The sequence below is a fragment of the Antedon bifida genome, chromosome 11 (assembly GCF_963402885.1).
Source record: "Antedon bifida chromosome 11, ecAntBifi1.1, whole genome shotgun sequence".
Taxonomy (NCBI): Eukaryota; Metazoa; Echinodermata; class Crinoidea; order Comatulida; family Antedonidae; genus Antedon; species Antedon bifida.
Genome location: NC_136236.1, coordinates 4159684 through 4177034, shown reverse-complemented (window position 1 = coordinate 4177034; position 17351 = coordinate 4159684). Strand labels below are relative to the sequence as shown.

Below are 17351 nucleotides of genomic sequence, written 5' to 3'. Positions count from 1 at the left end.
CAAACGAGACAGAAATTTGTAGTTAATATTAATAAGATGCTGTTTTTATTATTGGTGTTAGATGAATGTAAAGCTGTAAATGTAAACGCGCTCTCCCCCACCCCCCCCCCCCTCCCCCAACCGTAAAAAACGTATGACTGGGTAACCCCTCCCAGTATGACTATGTAACCCCTCCCTGTGGGACTAGTAACCCTCCCAGTATGACTAGTAAATCCTCCCAGTATGACTAACTTTGCCTTACTAATATTGTAAATATGTAATGTTTATCCATACTCTTAAAATATTACTAGTATTAGTAATATACAGTAGTGTTATTGTTATTATTATTGATATATTTATTTTCTTTATTCATATTTTAACAATAAGAATGTATGAATCATAATTCCCTTATTAATTTATGACTCATTATTATTGTTGTTAAATAACATTTTTATCATTACATACCGTATTTATTTTTTCAAATTTAATTAACTTCCACTATTTCCCTCATTAACATTTCTTTTGCGTATATTTAATTATTAACTCCAAAAATACATATTTCCTTATTCTTAATAATAGTAACATAACCAGCAATTATCTATAATATTAGAATGTTTGGTAAGAAACGCCAACCATTACCGATGACAAAAGCTCTTGGCTTTGCAATCAATGAATCTGTAAAGAAAATATTTATGAAAACAAACCAACAATGGATATAGTTAGCGGAAGCCATTCATTGCTATAGTAGGATATTTGTTTTGATGTGAATGGAGGTGTGATTTAATTGCATTTGGTTAAAATGACTTGGAGGGGTTATTTTCAGAAAGCAACTGGTGCAAAAGATGGTATAATACAGTGTATTGATTCAACTGTATCTATTTCTGAAGGACCAGCTTGAGGCTGTAACAATAGACTTCCTATTATAGGAATAATATTAGGGGCTGCGTAATATTGTGGAATGACAGGGCCTGTTTTTGCTGTAAACAAATATTAATTCAGAATTAATAACTGTGTGATTGCATTTCCCAAATTTCTTAGTGGCAGAAACAGAGTGAATCTTTAGTAACAGTTAAATTACTTTTAAAAATAATTTATTGGATGTTAACACTTTTTAACCGCTTATCGCTGTGCAACTTTTAGCTGCAACACAAAATAACGCTTATTTGAATAACCACCTTCAAACTGCTGTGGCATCTTGAACGTTTCACCATTCTGAGCACATTGCATTTTGGATATTTCTTTTCCATTGACAACAAACCATTAATTTTAACAATTTTTTGAGAGTACAAACCTCACAGAAATGCCGTAGAAATAAACATGTATTTTTTTAATCTACAGGTATATTGATTATACAGCAGAAGCAGGCCATATATTATAAAATAAAGTATTCCTGAGTTTATTTATTTCTTAAAGTTCATTCAAAATGATGTCATTTGCTTTTTCTAGTTTGTTGTTCTAAAGAAGGTTGTTTACAATAAATCTGGACCCTTTAATAATAGAGACAATCTAGGACTTTGAAAGGGCAGTATTCCCAACAATACAGAGATTATTTTGAAGTATTTGTCCTCAGAAATTGATTTCAAATGCAAGAACACTTTAAGAACAAAAGCAATCACCAAGCTTTTTATTGTTATTGATACTCAAAAATATTGATTGCAAGAAAAAAGAAAGAATTTATTTTACATTGAATGGAAAAAAATAGGATGTGAAAAAAACTTGTTGTAGAGAATAATTCATATCTTCATTGTTAAATATGAAAACTTGAGAAATTGGAAACTATTCTATATTTCAATTTCAAACACTTAAAAAAAAATATATAATTTTTATCTTCATAATATTTTGAAGAAAGAAAGAATATATTTTACATTGAATGGGAAAGGGTGGGATGTGAAAAAATGTGTTCAACTATTGTACAGAACAATTCATATCTTTATTATAAAATATGAAAACTTCAGAAATTATAAACTATTATATATTTCAATTTCAAGCACTGTATAATATATAAAATATAATATTTATCTTCATAATATTTTGAGGGGTAGGAAGAACTTCTTGTCCTTGTAAATGCATTTCCTGTTTCCGGAATAGACAAAGACTTTTCCAAGTTTTCCATCGGCATGATAAGGAAAAGACGACATACATGTGGTTAATATCTGATGCAGAAATTATCTACGAGAATCTTTTAATCTTGTTTCGAATCAATTGAGTAGGTCTTTTCAGTCAACAAGTTGTGTGGGCTATTGCTAATAATCTTGTTTAGGAGTTTAGTACTGTGAAATGTTAGAATGGTTATTAGAGAGGTAGGTTGAAAAAGAATAATGTTTAATGTGAAAACATTTTTATAATAAATATACCGTATATAATTATTGAATTTGTATGAGGTCTGTAGTTCTTAGTATGCGTCATGGTGTATGGACATTCCAGGCCCAAGGTGTAGCGAAAGTGGCTATAGTAAAGTGGTCTTACAGGATGCTATTTTTACTTGACCTACTTTCAGAGCAGTCTATTGCTACTCGACTATTTACAATTACCTGTAGTACAGTAGGTGGGCTTTTAAAGATCAAACTTTATTATTAAAGGTACAGTCCAACACACTGATTCAACATACCGTACTTATTTTTAAAGGGACATACAATGGAGAGAATGAAATATAAAAAAAATAATGAATGTTTATGAGTTCAATCAATGAAATATTTTTCTATCATCCAACGATTACAAAACTTTATACACTACTATGAAGTAATTCAGAATTGCAATACTGCCCTCAATCTGTAATAGTATGAACTTTTTCATTTCCTTTATACAGTATATACTGTAATAATGTTGTGTTCTGGATCCATAAACAAAAATGTTCTTGGCACATAACTACTTTAAAGTGGGACACATTTCACACTACAATTCAATTAATAAGCATATGTATTATGACATATGATATCAAAATGAACTTTCAAATAATTTTAAATTCAATGTTATCTCCATATTTATATTTGAATTTCCAATCCAATGAAAGCACACCAGGAATAGAACTATTGTCCACTTGGACTTAACAGTTGGTCAAAATAAAGGGTCAATGAAAAACAAACAAATTACCACCAGAAAATGAAATTCATAATAATATATATAAACATTATGTTTTTATTATGCATCATGTTATGTTATCATAATTACTGGCAAATTATCTTTATAGACTGAAAATTATATTTTTATTGCTTACCATTATTGCTATGGCAAATGTACATGTCAGTGTGATTACTATTTAGGATACTAGTATTTATTCAAGGACAACCAATCTCTAATTTTGTTTTATTACAAAAAATTATGATAAAGCAATATATGCAAGAAATAAAATGTTATGTTTCATTTATATATTTATTGAATTTAGGAAAACAAAATAAATACAATATCTTTATTCTGAATCATGATGTCATTTAGAAATTGGGCAAGAATTATAGTGTTTGGGAAAGTTGAACGATTAACTATCCCAGTGGGAAGTGAACTTAAATCAATTCAATTCAAAGCCTGTCTATAGGTATGATTTGAACATAGTCAGACTAGTTAAATAACATGTGGACTAGTAAAATAGTGTTTAAAATTAGCCCAAAATAAGATTTAAATGATAAATACATTTCTTGTTAGAAATCAGAACAGTAAAAAATAGTTGCCCAAAGGATGTCATTACAAATGTAAAGCATCAGATTCGTTACGAAAATATCTCAGTTGTCTTTTGAATAATTCAAAGTGTGATGTAGTTATAAAGACGTAATACATGATTGTAAACAGTTAGTTGACTACTTTATCTGTTGACAACACTACCAGCTTATTTTTATACGAGTTTGGCAGTTACCATGAAATGGATTTTAGCACGGTCTTCATCTGGTAATATATTCTAATATGGAGGAAACTAATAAAGATGTAAGTTGTTTTTAACTGTTACGACACATTTAAGGCGTGATAGGTTTCCATATTTAATTGCTGTTATTAAAAGTTGATGCTTAATGGTGTAAATTAACTTTCATTTTCATTTCTTCTTTAAACAATGCCCTTTAATGGTGTAGTTTATGAATTGTTGTTGACACGAGTTAGCTTCTTGTTATTAATGTTCGGTTGTTTGTACATGGTACAATGTGGACAAGTGCAGGAAATAATGTTTGGCATCTTGTAAGTAAACTAGTTTCTACAATTTGTAGTTTCGAACTTGTAATGTTGGTATCGAGAAAAAAAAATTGTATTCAACGATTGAAGAATAAACATTTAAAGTAATGAATTTAGATAGGTGTGTAGAACAATTATGAATAGGTTGTGTCCCCTGAATAGGGGTGTCCCAAAGTAAGGGTACTACCTTCTTTCGGATCAGCTATCTTTATCTACAGTTAGGTCATAGAAAACGGTCTTTATTTGGACTGGAGGGAGTCTTTAATGGAAAGGACTTCATTTAGAGGAATACGTTTGATACAGTAACATAAATAATATATGTATCAGTAATGATGTTCATTCATGCTATGTAATTTTACGATTTTAAGACACATCTTCCCGATTGACATCGTACGTTCAATATGTCAAATCGTGATGCTGTTCAACTTGGGTACTGTCAAGAAAATGGGGGTTTATTCATTTAGAAAACCATTTACTTTTTATAGTTAGGAATAAAAAACCCTAGACTTCTTGGCTGTCTTATTTTAATGCTAAAAAATTATTTATAGTTGAAATGAATTGATAGATATTTGCCTTCACGGCTATATATCAAATTAAATTTTCTTTATTGATTTCGTAACATATTCAACATATTTGTTAGTTCTCGTCTAGAACTCAATATTTATTCTTTATTCATTATGGTTGACATGCTGTCTTAGTACTGTATAATTTTTAAACCTTTTTCTCAAAGTTTTTAATCATGATTACAAGATAGAGATCATTAACTTATCATTAGCTTATTTGAATATTATTTTAATATTAAGAATAAAATGAATTCCACATTTTATTTATTCTAATATATTGCAATACAATTTCTCCTCATTTCTCCAATTTGTCCATATTTCACAACCTCTTGTTATAAGATTCATTTTATTTGAAAATTATGTAAGAATTTGTACAGCCGTAGGTGCCAGCACTTCTTTTTTGCATTAACATTTCCAATATTCAAGATTGTGTTAAAATGTTATTGTAGAATATATTTCAATCTTTTAATTAAATTTATACAAAATCCATATAAGAAATTGAACAATATTGCATAACATTTGAACATAGCCTTTGGCATCCTATGTCCAATTACATTTTTACAAGAGGTTGAGTTGAAATTTTATTAAGAATATGAATATCATAATAAATATTATTGAACAGAAGTAGAACAAATTTTATTATACTTTCATAACTCCTGAAATATGTAAAATATAAAATATGTAGGCTCAGTCAATAGTGGAATTTTAAATTTGTTTCTAAAAGTAAGGTATATGTTTTAAATAAAATAACAATTGCTTTTTTACAGTCAGTCCCTGCACCCTAATCCATTTCGTGTTGTAAAACATTAAATTTTATTCAAATAAGTTCTCTCTCGGCCTCAGTGCATGAGATTTTTATTGGAGGCAATGACACTGATGTATAAAGCTCTGTCTACAATATCAAATTAGTTTGACAAAAAAATTGCCCAAATATGGTAGTGATATTCCCAAATATGATGATGATGATGATGATAAGCTCTCTGCACTATCAAATTAGTTTGACAAAAAAAATTGCCCAAATATGGTAGTGATATTCCCAAATATGTTAGTAATATGACATCATCATGTCCATATATGGGCACATCACATTTTGTTGTCACATAAAGTTTGATAGTGTAGACAAGCCTTTAGATTGCATAGCACAATTTGTTACTAGGATATGATTCAAACCGGCTTAGTTTGTTCTATGCACCAATATTGAACACTAGTGTGAACAGAACCTATGTCGCTTTATTTAAATAAGGTAGAACAACCATCAATCATTCTTATTAATTTTTTGATAGACAGTACATCGATTTTTTGTTCATTCTTTTCCTGTCAAACGTCCTTAGCTTCCATCTGTTTTGAATACCCAGGTTTCAACAAATTCTTATTACCTACTGTACTTACTGACCTGTGGAAACTTAATGACCCATTACGCCCATTGATGAGCTTGTAATGAATTCTCATGAGAACAACTACAACCAAATCTCACTATCAGATCTTAGAATTAATAGCTGTAAACTCAATGATCTGATGTAATAGCATCATAATATAATTGTAATTGTGGAAGCTTCTTTTGGACTATAATTGGAGAGTTTTTCTAATTTTTTAAGTTGAAATCGTGTTTTGTTTTCCATTCAGAAGATTCTACGCATCAGTGGTTTTCTGATGATATCCAGATGTGGTTTGAAGAAGTGTTTTCTGGATGAGTTACTTTAAAAATCACAGAAAAGTAATTAATAAATTGTTCAGAAAGGTTGGAGAAGTGTTTCTTCAAGTTGGCTTTCAAAGTGGGAGGATAAATTTGTTTATATAGGCTTATTGGATATAAAACTGAAACGAATGTGATATTGTCTTCTGAAAAGTTTGTTTGTTGTTGTGGTGTTTACCATTTGATTTCGAAGTGAGAGGATGATGCCGTCTCTTTCTCAACGTTTTTACGATTGGATGTGAAAAGTTGATGAAACAAAGTTATTGAACATTTACCAGTGTAAGTTTTAGAAAATTGTTGTTTCTCACCATTCTTCAAGATAAAGTAGACCAAAGCTGATGTTTAAAGGATTTAAAGGAATAAAGATTAAGTTTCTTTTTTCACTGTTCGCAATAATTTTAGGATAGTTTTAATCATGAAGATTTCTTACCAAAAAATACATAACAGTTATTTAATCTTTTTTTAAATAAATATTATGTTCTCATCAGACATAAAGTTTAATTTATTTGGAGGTTTTAACACCTTTTAACATTAATTGGTAACTTGTCCAAGATGACATAATCTCAAATAAAGTTTATCAAAACATTCCACGTCTAAATTACAATGCGATCAATACTCCAGCAACAGGAGGAGCATATCCACCATTATCCTTAAGCTATATTAATTTCTAGTCTAAGTATTCTCTTTCATCAATCATAACTTTGTTTATCAACACATCTCAAATTAACTTTTTTACTTGCTGACGTCTGAAAGAAACTTTTGGCCTGTAGCCTGGTCACGTGCCTGTTGAATTAAAACTTGTAGACATTTCTTTACAAGAGTTACTGTATTTTGTTGGTCTTTGTTGATGTTTGTGGATTGCAGAGATGGATAGATTAAAGATTTTCTGTGATTAAAGCTTAAACAATAATAATGCTATAGTTCCTGTAATTTTTACCAGTTTTCTCCAATTAATGGACCAATTATTTTTGGATTATCAAAAGAGTCATCTTTGTGGTTTACATTTTTGCGATAATTTATTATTTGTAACAAGATGTTGTAGGAGTTAAAGAAGAAAACAACATCAACTAATTTTGTTTGGTGCAGTTTCACACTATTTGACGCAATCATTTGAATTCATATTTGGAATGTATAGAAAACTGTGTAGTAATCTTGCATGAGTACATTTTGATTACCATACCCAAGATATACCCAGGTGTTTATGCAAATCAGTGCTGTAGTTCTATAGATAAATATTATATATTGTAGTTGTATTACTTGTACTGTTAGAATGAGCCAAAAGAATATAAAGAAATTACGGGCTAGGCAAAAGGTAAGTCTTTGTCTGCGTCACTAAAGGGTTTATCTATGATACATTTAATTAAATTTAAATAATTAAAGACATGATAATTATTACCGGCTAAGCAAATGCTAAGTTTTCATTTTTAGGAACATTTTTTTAGTTACCGTAGGTCAGCTAATTCTTCAACTAGGTCACTAAAAGGTTTATCAATGATATAGTTAATTAAATTTAAATAATGAAAGAAGACATGATAATTATTTATAATTTAAGATTAATTCATGCAATATCACACACATCATGACATTCATCTTCGACGATTCCCATCAACGCTGATCATGTTAAAGTCAGAGGAAAAAAATATTAGAACATGTTGCAGATGTGATAAATAGTTAACGGTTTTAATAGAAATGATTTGTAGCAAGGTAGATGGCCTGTGCAATAATTCCAATTTTTAAAAGCTCTTGTAGATTTTAAAACTCGTGCAAATACATCACGTCTTTGTTACGCATGATTAGGAATGTGATAAGTCTCATTTTCATCATTATACGTTTCTGAAAATCCGTCTCAGACACACTTCACACAGAGCTGTTCAGCTTTTTGCAGAGGAAATCCGTGTTGTAAAATTTTGTTTCTGATCTAGTGTAATAAAATTGGATTAAACTTTATTGCGGAGAACTGTTAGCAACTACTGTACTTTGTATTTGAGAGTGAACGCTTTAGTTTCTTCATGTTTGTGTCAGATTTTAGTACGAATTTGCTTCGCAGACTTTATGAATTACAGGTTTGTTCAGTTAGCATACAGTACAGTACTTTATAATTGGTTGTAACTATGAATATTAAATAATGGTTGTTTTTACTATTAGTGCCAAATAATAATAAAATGGAGTTTGCTCATATACAACCAAGTTTTGATTTTCAAGAGGAATTTAAGTTTTAAATAGTTAAAATTAAATATTATGCTTGGATTTATGATGTAATAATTGTTAGTGTAGAATTTTTAGTTCATAAATTATATCAAAATTATTTCACTGCAGCAACTATCATTTGGTTTACTGCAATAATAATTTGTTTCAATGTTGAAGTTTAATTGCAACAACAGTGTATATGATTAGCTAAAAAGCTAAATAAATAATTGCATAAAAAAGATGTACAGTAACTGCAGTAAAATTGACTTTCATATTGGAATAGAAACAGCATTAAAGTTGCTATGATATAGATTGAAGTGTGTACAGGTTTATTTTATATCATGAGCTCTTTCCTTTCCTCAACATAAATTATATGAAAGAAATATATATTTTTTCTGTGAGCTTAAGAAAAGCTAGGTCAAAATTGAACGCTTATCACATCATAGAAATGAATATTTTTTAATAGGTGATATTGATCTCTCAGTTCCACATGTAAAAATATTCTTCTCAACGGAATCGCTAAAACGTAAGTGTCAAAAACGCTTAGTATATATAACCAAATGATGGATGGTCATTCGTTTTGTATTGTTCATTTGTCATTGGATGATTACTAGAGTTGTAATTCACCTCAGGTGTTTATGCAAATTAGCCAATAAATTCATCAGCAGATGTAATTAATCGTTTAAATTGGTGAAGCATGTCCAAAAACTTGTGGATAAAATATGACGTTTTAGTTTAATTTTTTATGGGGATGACAAATTTTGTTGTAGACATGTTGTCTGAGGAAAGAAGAGTTGGTATTGTTGACTTTGATTCTTTGATAATCTCTATATTCTTATGCTCTGTCTACACTATCAAATTAGTTTGACAAAAAAAGTGTGATGCCCAAATATGGTAGTGATATGCTCAAATATGGTAGTGATATGACATCATCATGTCCAGACAGAGCTTGACGGATTAAAATAGATTTTTGAAGAGTAATTTTAAGTCTATGAATAGATGTGATAGAAACAAAAACACAACTTAAAGGATTTCAACCCACGGTTCTATACCAGGAAGATTTCCTGCTCCAACAGACATTTTTGCTTTTGTTTTGTTTGGTTTTTTTGCTCAATAATCAATTCTAACTGAAATGAAAGCAAATCTATCTAGAAAGAAAGTTGTCATGGTCACAAGTTACATAAGAAACGGTTACATAAACAATAAAACACTTTTACATTAACATTGCAAGATCGTTAACTCCCGTCACATGATTATTAATGGAAAGTATATAAATATTAAAATAACGGTCATTGCATATTCATTACAGTTGAACATTGGCAAGGTTGCTACAATCAATAACTCGAAGCGTGTTGTTATTAATATATGCGTTTGTAGCGTATTCTTTCATAGAGAATGATTTATCGTAACTCAGTGTAAAATTGGAAAATATTGTACGAGTTTGAGGCAGTTTTTGTTGTAGTAGCAATTTTAAACAAGGTTACGGAGTATTTGAGGTTTGTCAAGGTTGAAACATAGAGTGTTGCTTCAAGTAATCCGAATTTTAGTAATACAGTGCTACAGATATTTGTGTCACGTCTTGTGTCAACTGTTATAGTCCTTAGATTGACATGTAAAGTGAGGTAATACAGTTATTCAATAAAATGTGGCGTAACGTAAAACAATATTAAAGATCGTTCGTTTTCTGTGACTGTTGGAACAATTCACCAAGTTTAATGTTATAGAAATGTGTGGTATATAGTTTTTTATGTTAATATCAATTCTAAACCTCCTTATGATTTCAAGGCACAGCAGACCTAAGTTGTTCTGGTCGTCTAAATTCATTTTTTGTTTTAAGGATTTTGATTTCATCATTATACTATTTTAAAATGTTTGTCTTTTTCTCTTGCAGAATGCGAGCCCGTTAGACATGAAAAAGCAGGATAGAAATCAGAATTCGTTAACGAATGACAACAGATCGCCAATAGTTGGACAAAGAAATGATGGTATGTACAAAATATTAAAACTTGAAACTAAAAGTAACAGTCAGGAATGAAAATGAAACAAATTTATTAACTTTCTGCGGTTTGCTTTGTAGAAGTTACTTTCTCTTAAAAATTACAATTTTGATCAATATATTTTGTTACTTTCTCTTAGTACTTTTAAATTGCATTTTTACATCTTGGATGTAAAGCTTGGTTCCCACTAGAACGCAACACAATGCAACGTGCTGTATTGCATAATGTCAAGTGTGAACTGACGACGTAACAGTGCTGCAAACATTTTCATGCAGGCGGGGACAAACTTAATTATTGGAAGGGAATTTTCTTACTTTGTGTAGGTTGCGTTACGTTGCGAACTTAGCTTTAGGAACTATGTCAAAATTATTTTAACCTTGAATGCTTTGTTACAATTTTCAGGTGAATATAGAAATGATTATAATCGTCAAAACGGACCAATGACTGGAAACCAAGAAGATGATCGTAAAACATCTGAAAGAGATCTCAATGACAGACATCCAGAGGATGACCGAATCTCGACTGGATCTGGAAAACGAGACTTTGAAAATGAAAGATCCGACAAAGAACGACGAGAATCAGAAAGGAGTCAATATGATGAAAGAGGGCGACTGAATGATTATAGGCGACCTGACGAACACGAAGATAGGATAATACGTGAAAGACAAGAGCTTGAAAGAACCGGTCCACCTCCAAGAGATCGGTATGATCCAGAAGGCAGAATGGGTAATGGACGGTACGATGACCCACGAAGTGCGCCACCATATAATGATGCTTACCCACGAAAGACCCCACCATTAGAATATGATGCACGGTATAACGGTAGGCCGAAGACTCCAAGTGGTGATGGGTATAATTCCAGGCCTCTGTATCAGGATGAGAGGAGTAGAACACCTAAACCTGATCGCATTCCATCCCCATCAAAATCTCCTTATTCTAGTAAGTTAATTTTTTGTTTTAATTCATTATGCTAAATTTCAAATAAATAGATAAATAATGAATTCAATGTATAAATGTAAAAAAATACCAAAACACTGAAATTGTATATGCAGACCAATAAAGAAATTCAATGGTATGTTGAAATTCATTTCAAAAGTGTAACAATAACATTCTATACTTTAAAATACAAAAATTAAGACTTATATTATTTATTTCTTTTCACAACATTAACTTAATAATACTGCTCAGGACATTTGATTTAGATCTTAATTGATAAGCTTATAAAAGTATTAAAGTGTGAAAAACTGTTTTGTGAATATTTAGAAATGCTGTAATGCAATTTTGTTTCAGAAATGAATAAACTACTTTTTAAATGTAGTAATCTGATTACAGGTCTCCATGTCGTTTTCTTCGCAATAACATTTTCTTGAAGTAAATTATATTGCTTTTAGCTATTAGGTCACGTAAGACCATCTATCGTAAATTAACTTCCGAGCATTTGAAATTGCCATTCAACTTGATTTCTAACGTTTTTGATGTAGACAGGAATAATTAATGGAACAAATAAATTGAGCGAAAACATAGAAGTTTTAACTAATTGTATCTGCAAATGTAAAATAAATATTTGTTGGCCTGATTTTGTTATTATGTTAAAAACTATCTGTATACAATTCTTTACATTACACCAGTAATTAATTAAATATGTGCGTGTACGTAAAGAATTGTTTACAGATAATTAATATATTTAAAGCCAGATGTTAAAAACTATTTTACAGTGATAAAGAAAATATTAGAAAGTATCAGTATAAAACAAAGATAAAAATATTGTTTTGCAGAAGGAGAAACTATGGATAGAAGACCACCCTCGAGACCTGAGATTGACGATAGAAGACCGCCCTCAAGACCTGAGATCGACGATAGAAGACCGCCATCAAGACCTGAGGTCGATGATAGACGGCCTGCCTCAAGACCAGAGATGGACGATAGAAGACCACCTTCCCGACCAGAGATGGACGATAGACGACCACCTTCACGACCTCGGATGGAACAGGACCCTATGGGAGATGAAGCCAATTATATGGAAACAACAGTATTCTTAAAAAGGAAAGAACAAGGATTTGGCTTCCGGATTGTGGGAGGACATGAAGAGGGCTCACAGGTATCAATCTTTTATCTCCTCTAGTTCTAGGATCCATGATTCTAATATATTGGTCTGAACTTGTCCCTATCTTTGGTATTGCAATTTATTTTCATTTAGGAGGTGCCAGGTCGGCTGTCCCCTTTTCTCAAATGTAGATTGAAAGAAGATCTCTAATAGTTAAGTTAATACAGTCAACTCCAATACCGGACACATTTGGACTGGCCTACTATATGATTTTCTAGAAATTCTGCATTTACGATGTCAAAAAAAAGTTTAGTTTGGGAAAGTTTTCAGAGAGGCCAGCATTGGAAGAGTCGACTATAATACAAACTTTGATGCTATGTTTTTTTAAATACTCATGCCTGGTAATTTTCCTGATTAAACAAGTAAACGATACTTGACATTTTAACACTGTTTTTTTCTAATACAAAAAAAAAAATTGACAGACATGATTGATTGGATTGGAATTTTAAGACATATTTATTTTAAAGATTATTTTTGCATAACTTAAACAAAATGGAACGTTATAGGTCACCATATCTTAAAGCTGTGTTCCACATAGTGTAAAGCGCTAAAAATTATGGCATACATGTATTAATCTATCCAATGCAAATTAACTAATGATCGTTCGAGAGCCATTTAAAAATGGAAACGATTTAAAGTAATGGATAGCATGCATTGCCAGCTGCTAGTCAGTGAAAAGCATGCTGAAGGAAAACAAATTGTGTTGATTTATTAGCTGAACGTATTCCTTAGTTATTGCCAAACGGTTTGAAACTTAAAAGGACGCGCTTATTGCAATGAAATGTTTATTGCCAACATTAATAGCGATATTAGTGATATTGGTCCGAGAGGTATGCATACTGTAGTTCAACGCATGGAGATACGCCAACAAATGTATGTTAAATAAATACAGAAATTAATAGCGATATTAGTGATATTGGTCCGAGAGGTATACATACTGTAGTTCAATGCATGGAGATACGCCAACAAATGTATGTTAAATAAATACAGAAATGTGAAAAGCAGCCTTTCAAAAAAAGTTATGTAATTGGCAGTTCTTCAACATAACATCTTGAAAACTTAATCAAAGCCCCATAGGCTTTCGTTTTATAAACAGCTAACTTGACTAACGATATTTAAAAGTCTCTCTTATTTCGGTGTGTATGCTCTAAGGAGAGTATGTTAATTAAGACACATGCGTCAAACATTTAAACGACCTCCTTAGGCAGTCGCACTGTTTTTGAGACTCGATAGTTCAGATGAAATTTGAGTAATGTTAGAAGTAATTAGAGAATAGAAGAAAACACATCCAAAAAAATAGTTTACTGATTTTGTCATTTATACTGGAAATGAAGATGTCCACTTAGCATTCTTAATTAAACTCGTAATTATAAAATGACGTTCATTTTCTTTGATGTAATTTTTTATTTGGTTATTACGTATGCTAAAATCTGCTGAGTACTGTCATTTACAATTTTAAGTGTACTTTACGTCTTTCTCGTTTAAGATCTCAAGAAAACCAATTTTAATTATTTTTTCATTGTCGGCACTGTTGTTCAAGTTCATGTTGATTCTGTTATATATTTGTTTTTTAATTAAAAAGATTTATTTTGATTTAACTAGTCATATAAAAACTGAGCGAAAAATTAAAAAACAAAAACAAAGAAATTCCATTATAAACAATATTTCCTTGAAGTAATTAGTTAAAAACTCTTACAAAATCAAATTTATAAAGCTAAAAAAATATGTTTTGCTGTAATTGTATGTGCTTGAGTTTTCAAAAAAATGTTTTCTAATTACTTAAATATTCTTATTAACACCTATGTTTGGCATGTTACATTTAATTACTATGTTATCTTATTTTCAAAATAGGTTTCTATTGGTGCCATAGTCGCCGGTAGTGCCGCCCACCTTGATGGACGACTGTTGACCGGTGATGAGCTACTATATGTCGATGGACAATCCGTGATTGGTTCTTCCCATCGCAAGGTCGTGAACTTAATGGGTAATGCCGCACTTGCCGGAAGAGTATCGCTTGGAATTAGGAGAAAACTTCCTGCAAATGGTAAGATATGCAATATCTTGTTTCAGCCAATTCTGAGTGCACTATCATAGGCAAAGGCTGTGATACAGTGGCATTTATGTATCACATGTTATGCCCGTATCATAGGCCCAAAGCCTAACCTTAACAAAATACAGGCAGCGCATGAGATACATATGTGACACTGTATTACAGAATTTTCTCTATGATACTGGACATAATACCATATTTGGAGATATTTTATTTTGCAATTTTACAGTAGACTTATAAATGTTAATTTATTCATTTAATAAAATACATTATATACTTTGTGTTCATGTCCACAAAAAGTGATCTTTTTTTTTAATGAAGGAGTTGAATCTAAACAATTTATCTACAATTCTATCTATAAATCACATAATAATATAATTCATCTTTATCTTCACTTATTTTTGTTAGCTGCTCCGTTAGATGATAGAAGTCCTATGACGAAAAGACCTCCATCAACTACGTCTCAGGGATCTGATCCACATGTCACTTACCCCTACGACATCAACCTGAGTAGGCGCGACACTGAAGGATTTGGTTTTGTTATCTTATCTTCAACCTTACAGTCTGGATCGAAAATAGGTATGGTCATGTGATCTATATATTGCATTCTACTTTGACTTGTTTGTTTATTTGTGTACAAGTTAGTAGTTTAAACAAATCCCACGTACTCACTTGGGTCAGGCCTAGTTCAAATCTTATCTGATACCACTATTCATTCATACTAGTACATACACACAGCCACTGATCATAACTGGGCCTTCTGGAAGAACAATCTTTAACTGAAGAAGTTACCCAGTATAAATAAATAATAATATATATAAGGGCTAATCCGATCGAGCCAAGCTTTTCCAAAGAAACTTGTACAAGAAAAAATTGTTTATACATTATCATTATTATTTAAATGCCCAAGATCCAATAAAACTTTGTTTGGAAATGGGAAAGGCTATATCATTTTTTTGAAATTGGTATTTTGTTTATGATTAAGAAATCAACATTTTTTTCTGCTAAGGAAGTTCAATTTTGTATTTTTTCAAATTTCTTGGCTATTTTTATGCTTTTATTGGCCAAAAGTTTCACAAAAGCTTATTTTCATTTCTTTTATATTTTCAAATTAAATTAATTAATTTTTGCTACATATTTTGCTTTTGGGAAAATGTCAGTTGATTGTGGTTTCCATAATAAGGGCTTCTTATACATGTATTTATGTTAGTCTTTGTGAATTATGGCGTATACATTTTAATATGTGATAATTTAAATTTTAACTGAAATAACTTTAAAACCGATAATAATTTAATATTAGGTTTATGCTATAAAAAATATATACAGTACAAAATTTTATGTTAGATGCGTTAAAAAATGCTCACAGTTTGATAACAAAAATGATTTAAAATATTAATAACCTATCTGTACACATGTATATTTTTATACAATAAAATTGATATCTAGCATTATAATCAACCAATTAGACATTAATGACATTATAACCGGCCTGTTCCAGAGTTTCTATCGTATCGCAATTTACAGTTTATTTTATTATTAACATTATATTACTTTTTTTTTTGCACTTGCAAATCACACGGTCAAAAAGTGCCAATAATCAGTTTTCAGTTTGACCAATAGAAAATAAATGTCCAGGTGTGGTCACTACAAAAAGACTGACCGGTGAATATGGCTTTTTAACAACAAAATGTTGCTAATTAATATAATAGATTACTAATAATTGCCAATTGATAACTTGATAAGATTTAAAGCTGTTTTTGTTTTCGTCTTTTAATTTTTGTTTGTTTTGTTTGTTGCTGAACTGATTGTTGTCATGTGTTTTTACCGATTGTGTTCAGGGCGTATTATTGAGGGCAGTCCTGCGGATCGTTGCGGGCAACTTAGTGTTGGTGATCGGCTTATAGCTGTTAATAACATAGACATTACAACGATGCATCACAAAGATATAGTCAATATGGTGAAGGATACGGGCAGGACTTGTACTCTTACTATCGGATCTCCAGGTAAAGATGGATGCGTCTTCATTCCTTCACTCTTTTCCCCTCATCTTTTATCATTCAATCTTTTTAGCTGTTTAGGTATCACTATCCTATCCACTCTTTTCCCATCATTTCATATTTTTCCATCTTTTTTCCTGCTTGTGTATCACTATCCTATTCACTCTTTTCCCATCATTTCATATTTTTCCGTCTTTTTTCCTGCTTGTGTATCACTATCCTATTCACTCTTTTCCCAGCATTTCATATTTTTCCATCTTTTTACCTGCTTGTGTATCACTATCCTATCCACTATTTTCCCAACTTTCTTGTCATTCCATCTTTTTACCTGCTTGTGTATCACTATCCTAACTTGTTTACCCATATTCCATCTGTTTTCACATTTACATATCGCTATTGTAATACTAATCTAATAATTCATGAAAATAGTGAATGCTTTACCATGCCTTTTTTTTCTTCCCTCTTTTCATATCTTTTCCTTCTTTTTTTCCCTTGTACAATGTATAACTCTACTTAATTGTCTATGCCTCTGGAAGAAGCAGCCGAAACACTCAGAGAGCTACACTACTGAAGTGAAGGAATACTTTTCCATTTTCTTTTCTTTTTTTCCACATTCCTTATCATTGTTG

General features: G+C 30.9%; 1 protein-coding gene across 5 annotated transcripts in view; it reads left to right on the top strand.

Moving 5' to 3' along the window:
- LOC144855789 (membrane-associated guanylate kinase, WW and PDZ domain-containing protein 3-like) overlaps nt 1-17351 on the top strand; it is an 88284-nt gene that overhangs the window by 62343 nt on the left and 8590 nt on the right. For 4 of the 5 annotated variants that reach the window (XM_078713721.1, XM_078713725.1, XM_078713723.1 and 1 more), the window contains 6 exons: nt 10466-10559; nt 10974-11510; nt 12347-12669; nt 14527-14719; nt 15134-15304; nt 16564-16728. In XM_078713721.1, the coding sequence (XP_078569847.1) occupies nt 10466-10559; nt 10974-11510; nt 12347-12669; nt 14527-14719; nt 15134-15304; nt 16564-16728 (1483 nt within the window). The remainder of the gene's footprint in view (nt 1-10465; nt 10560-10973; nt 11511-12346; nt 12670-14526; nt 14720-15133; nt 15305-16563; nt 16729-17351) is intronic. The other variant, XM_078713724.1, reaches the window with a different exon arrangement.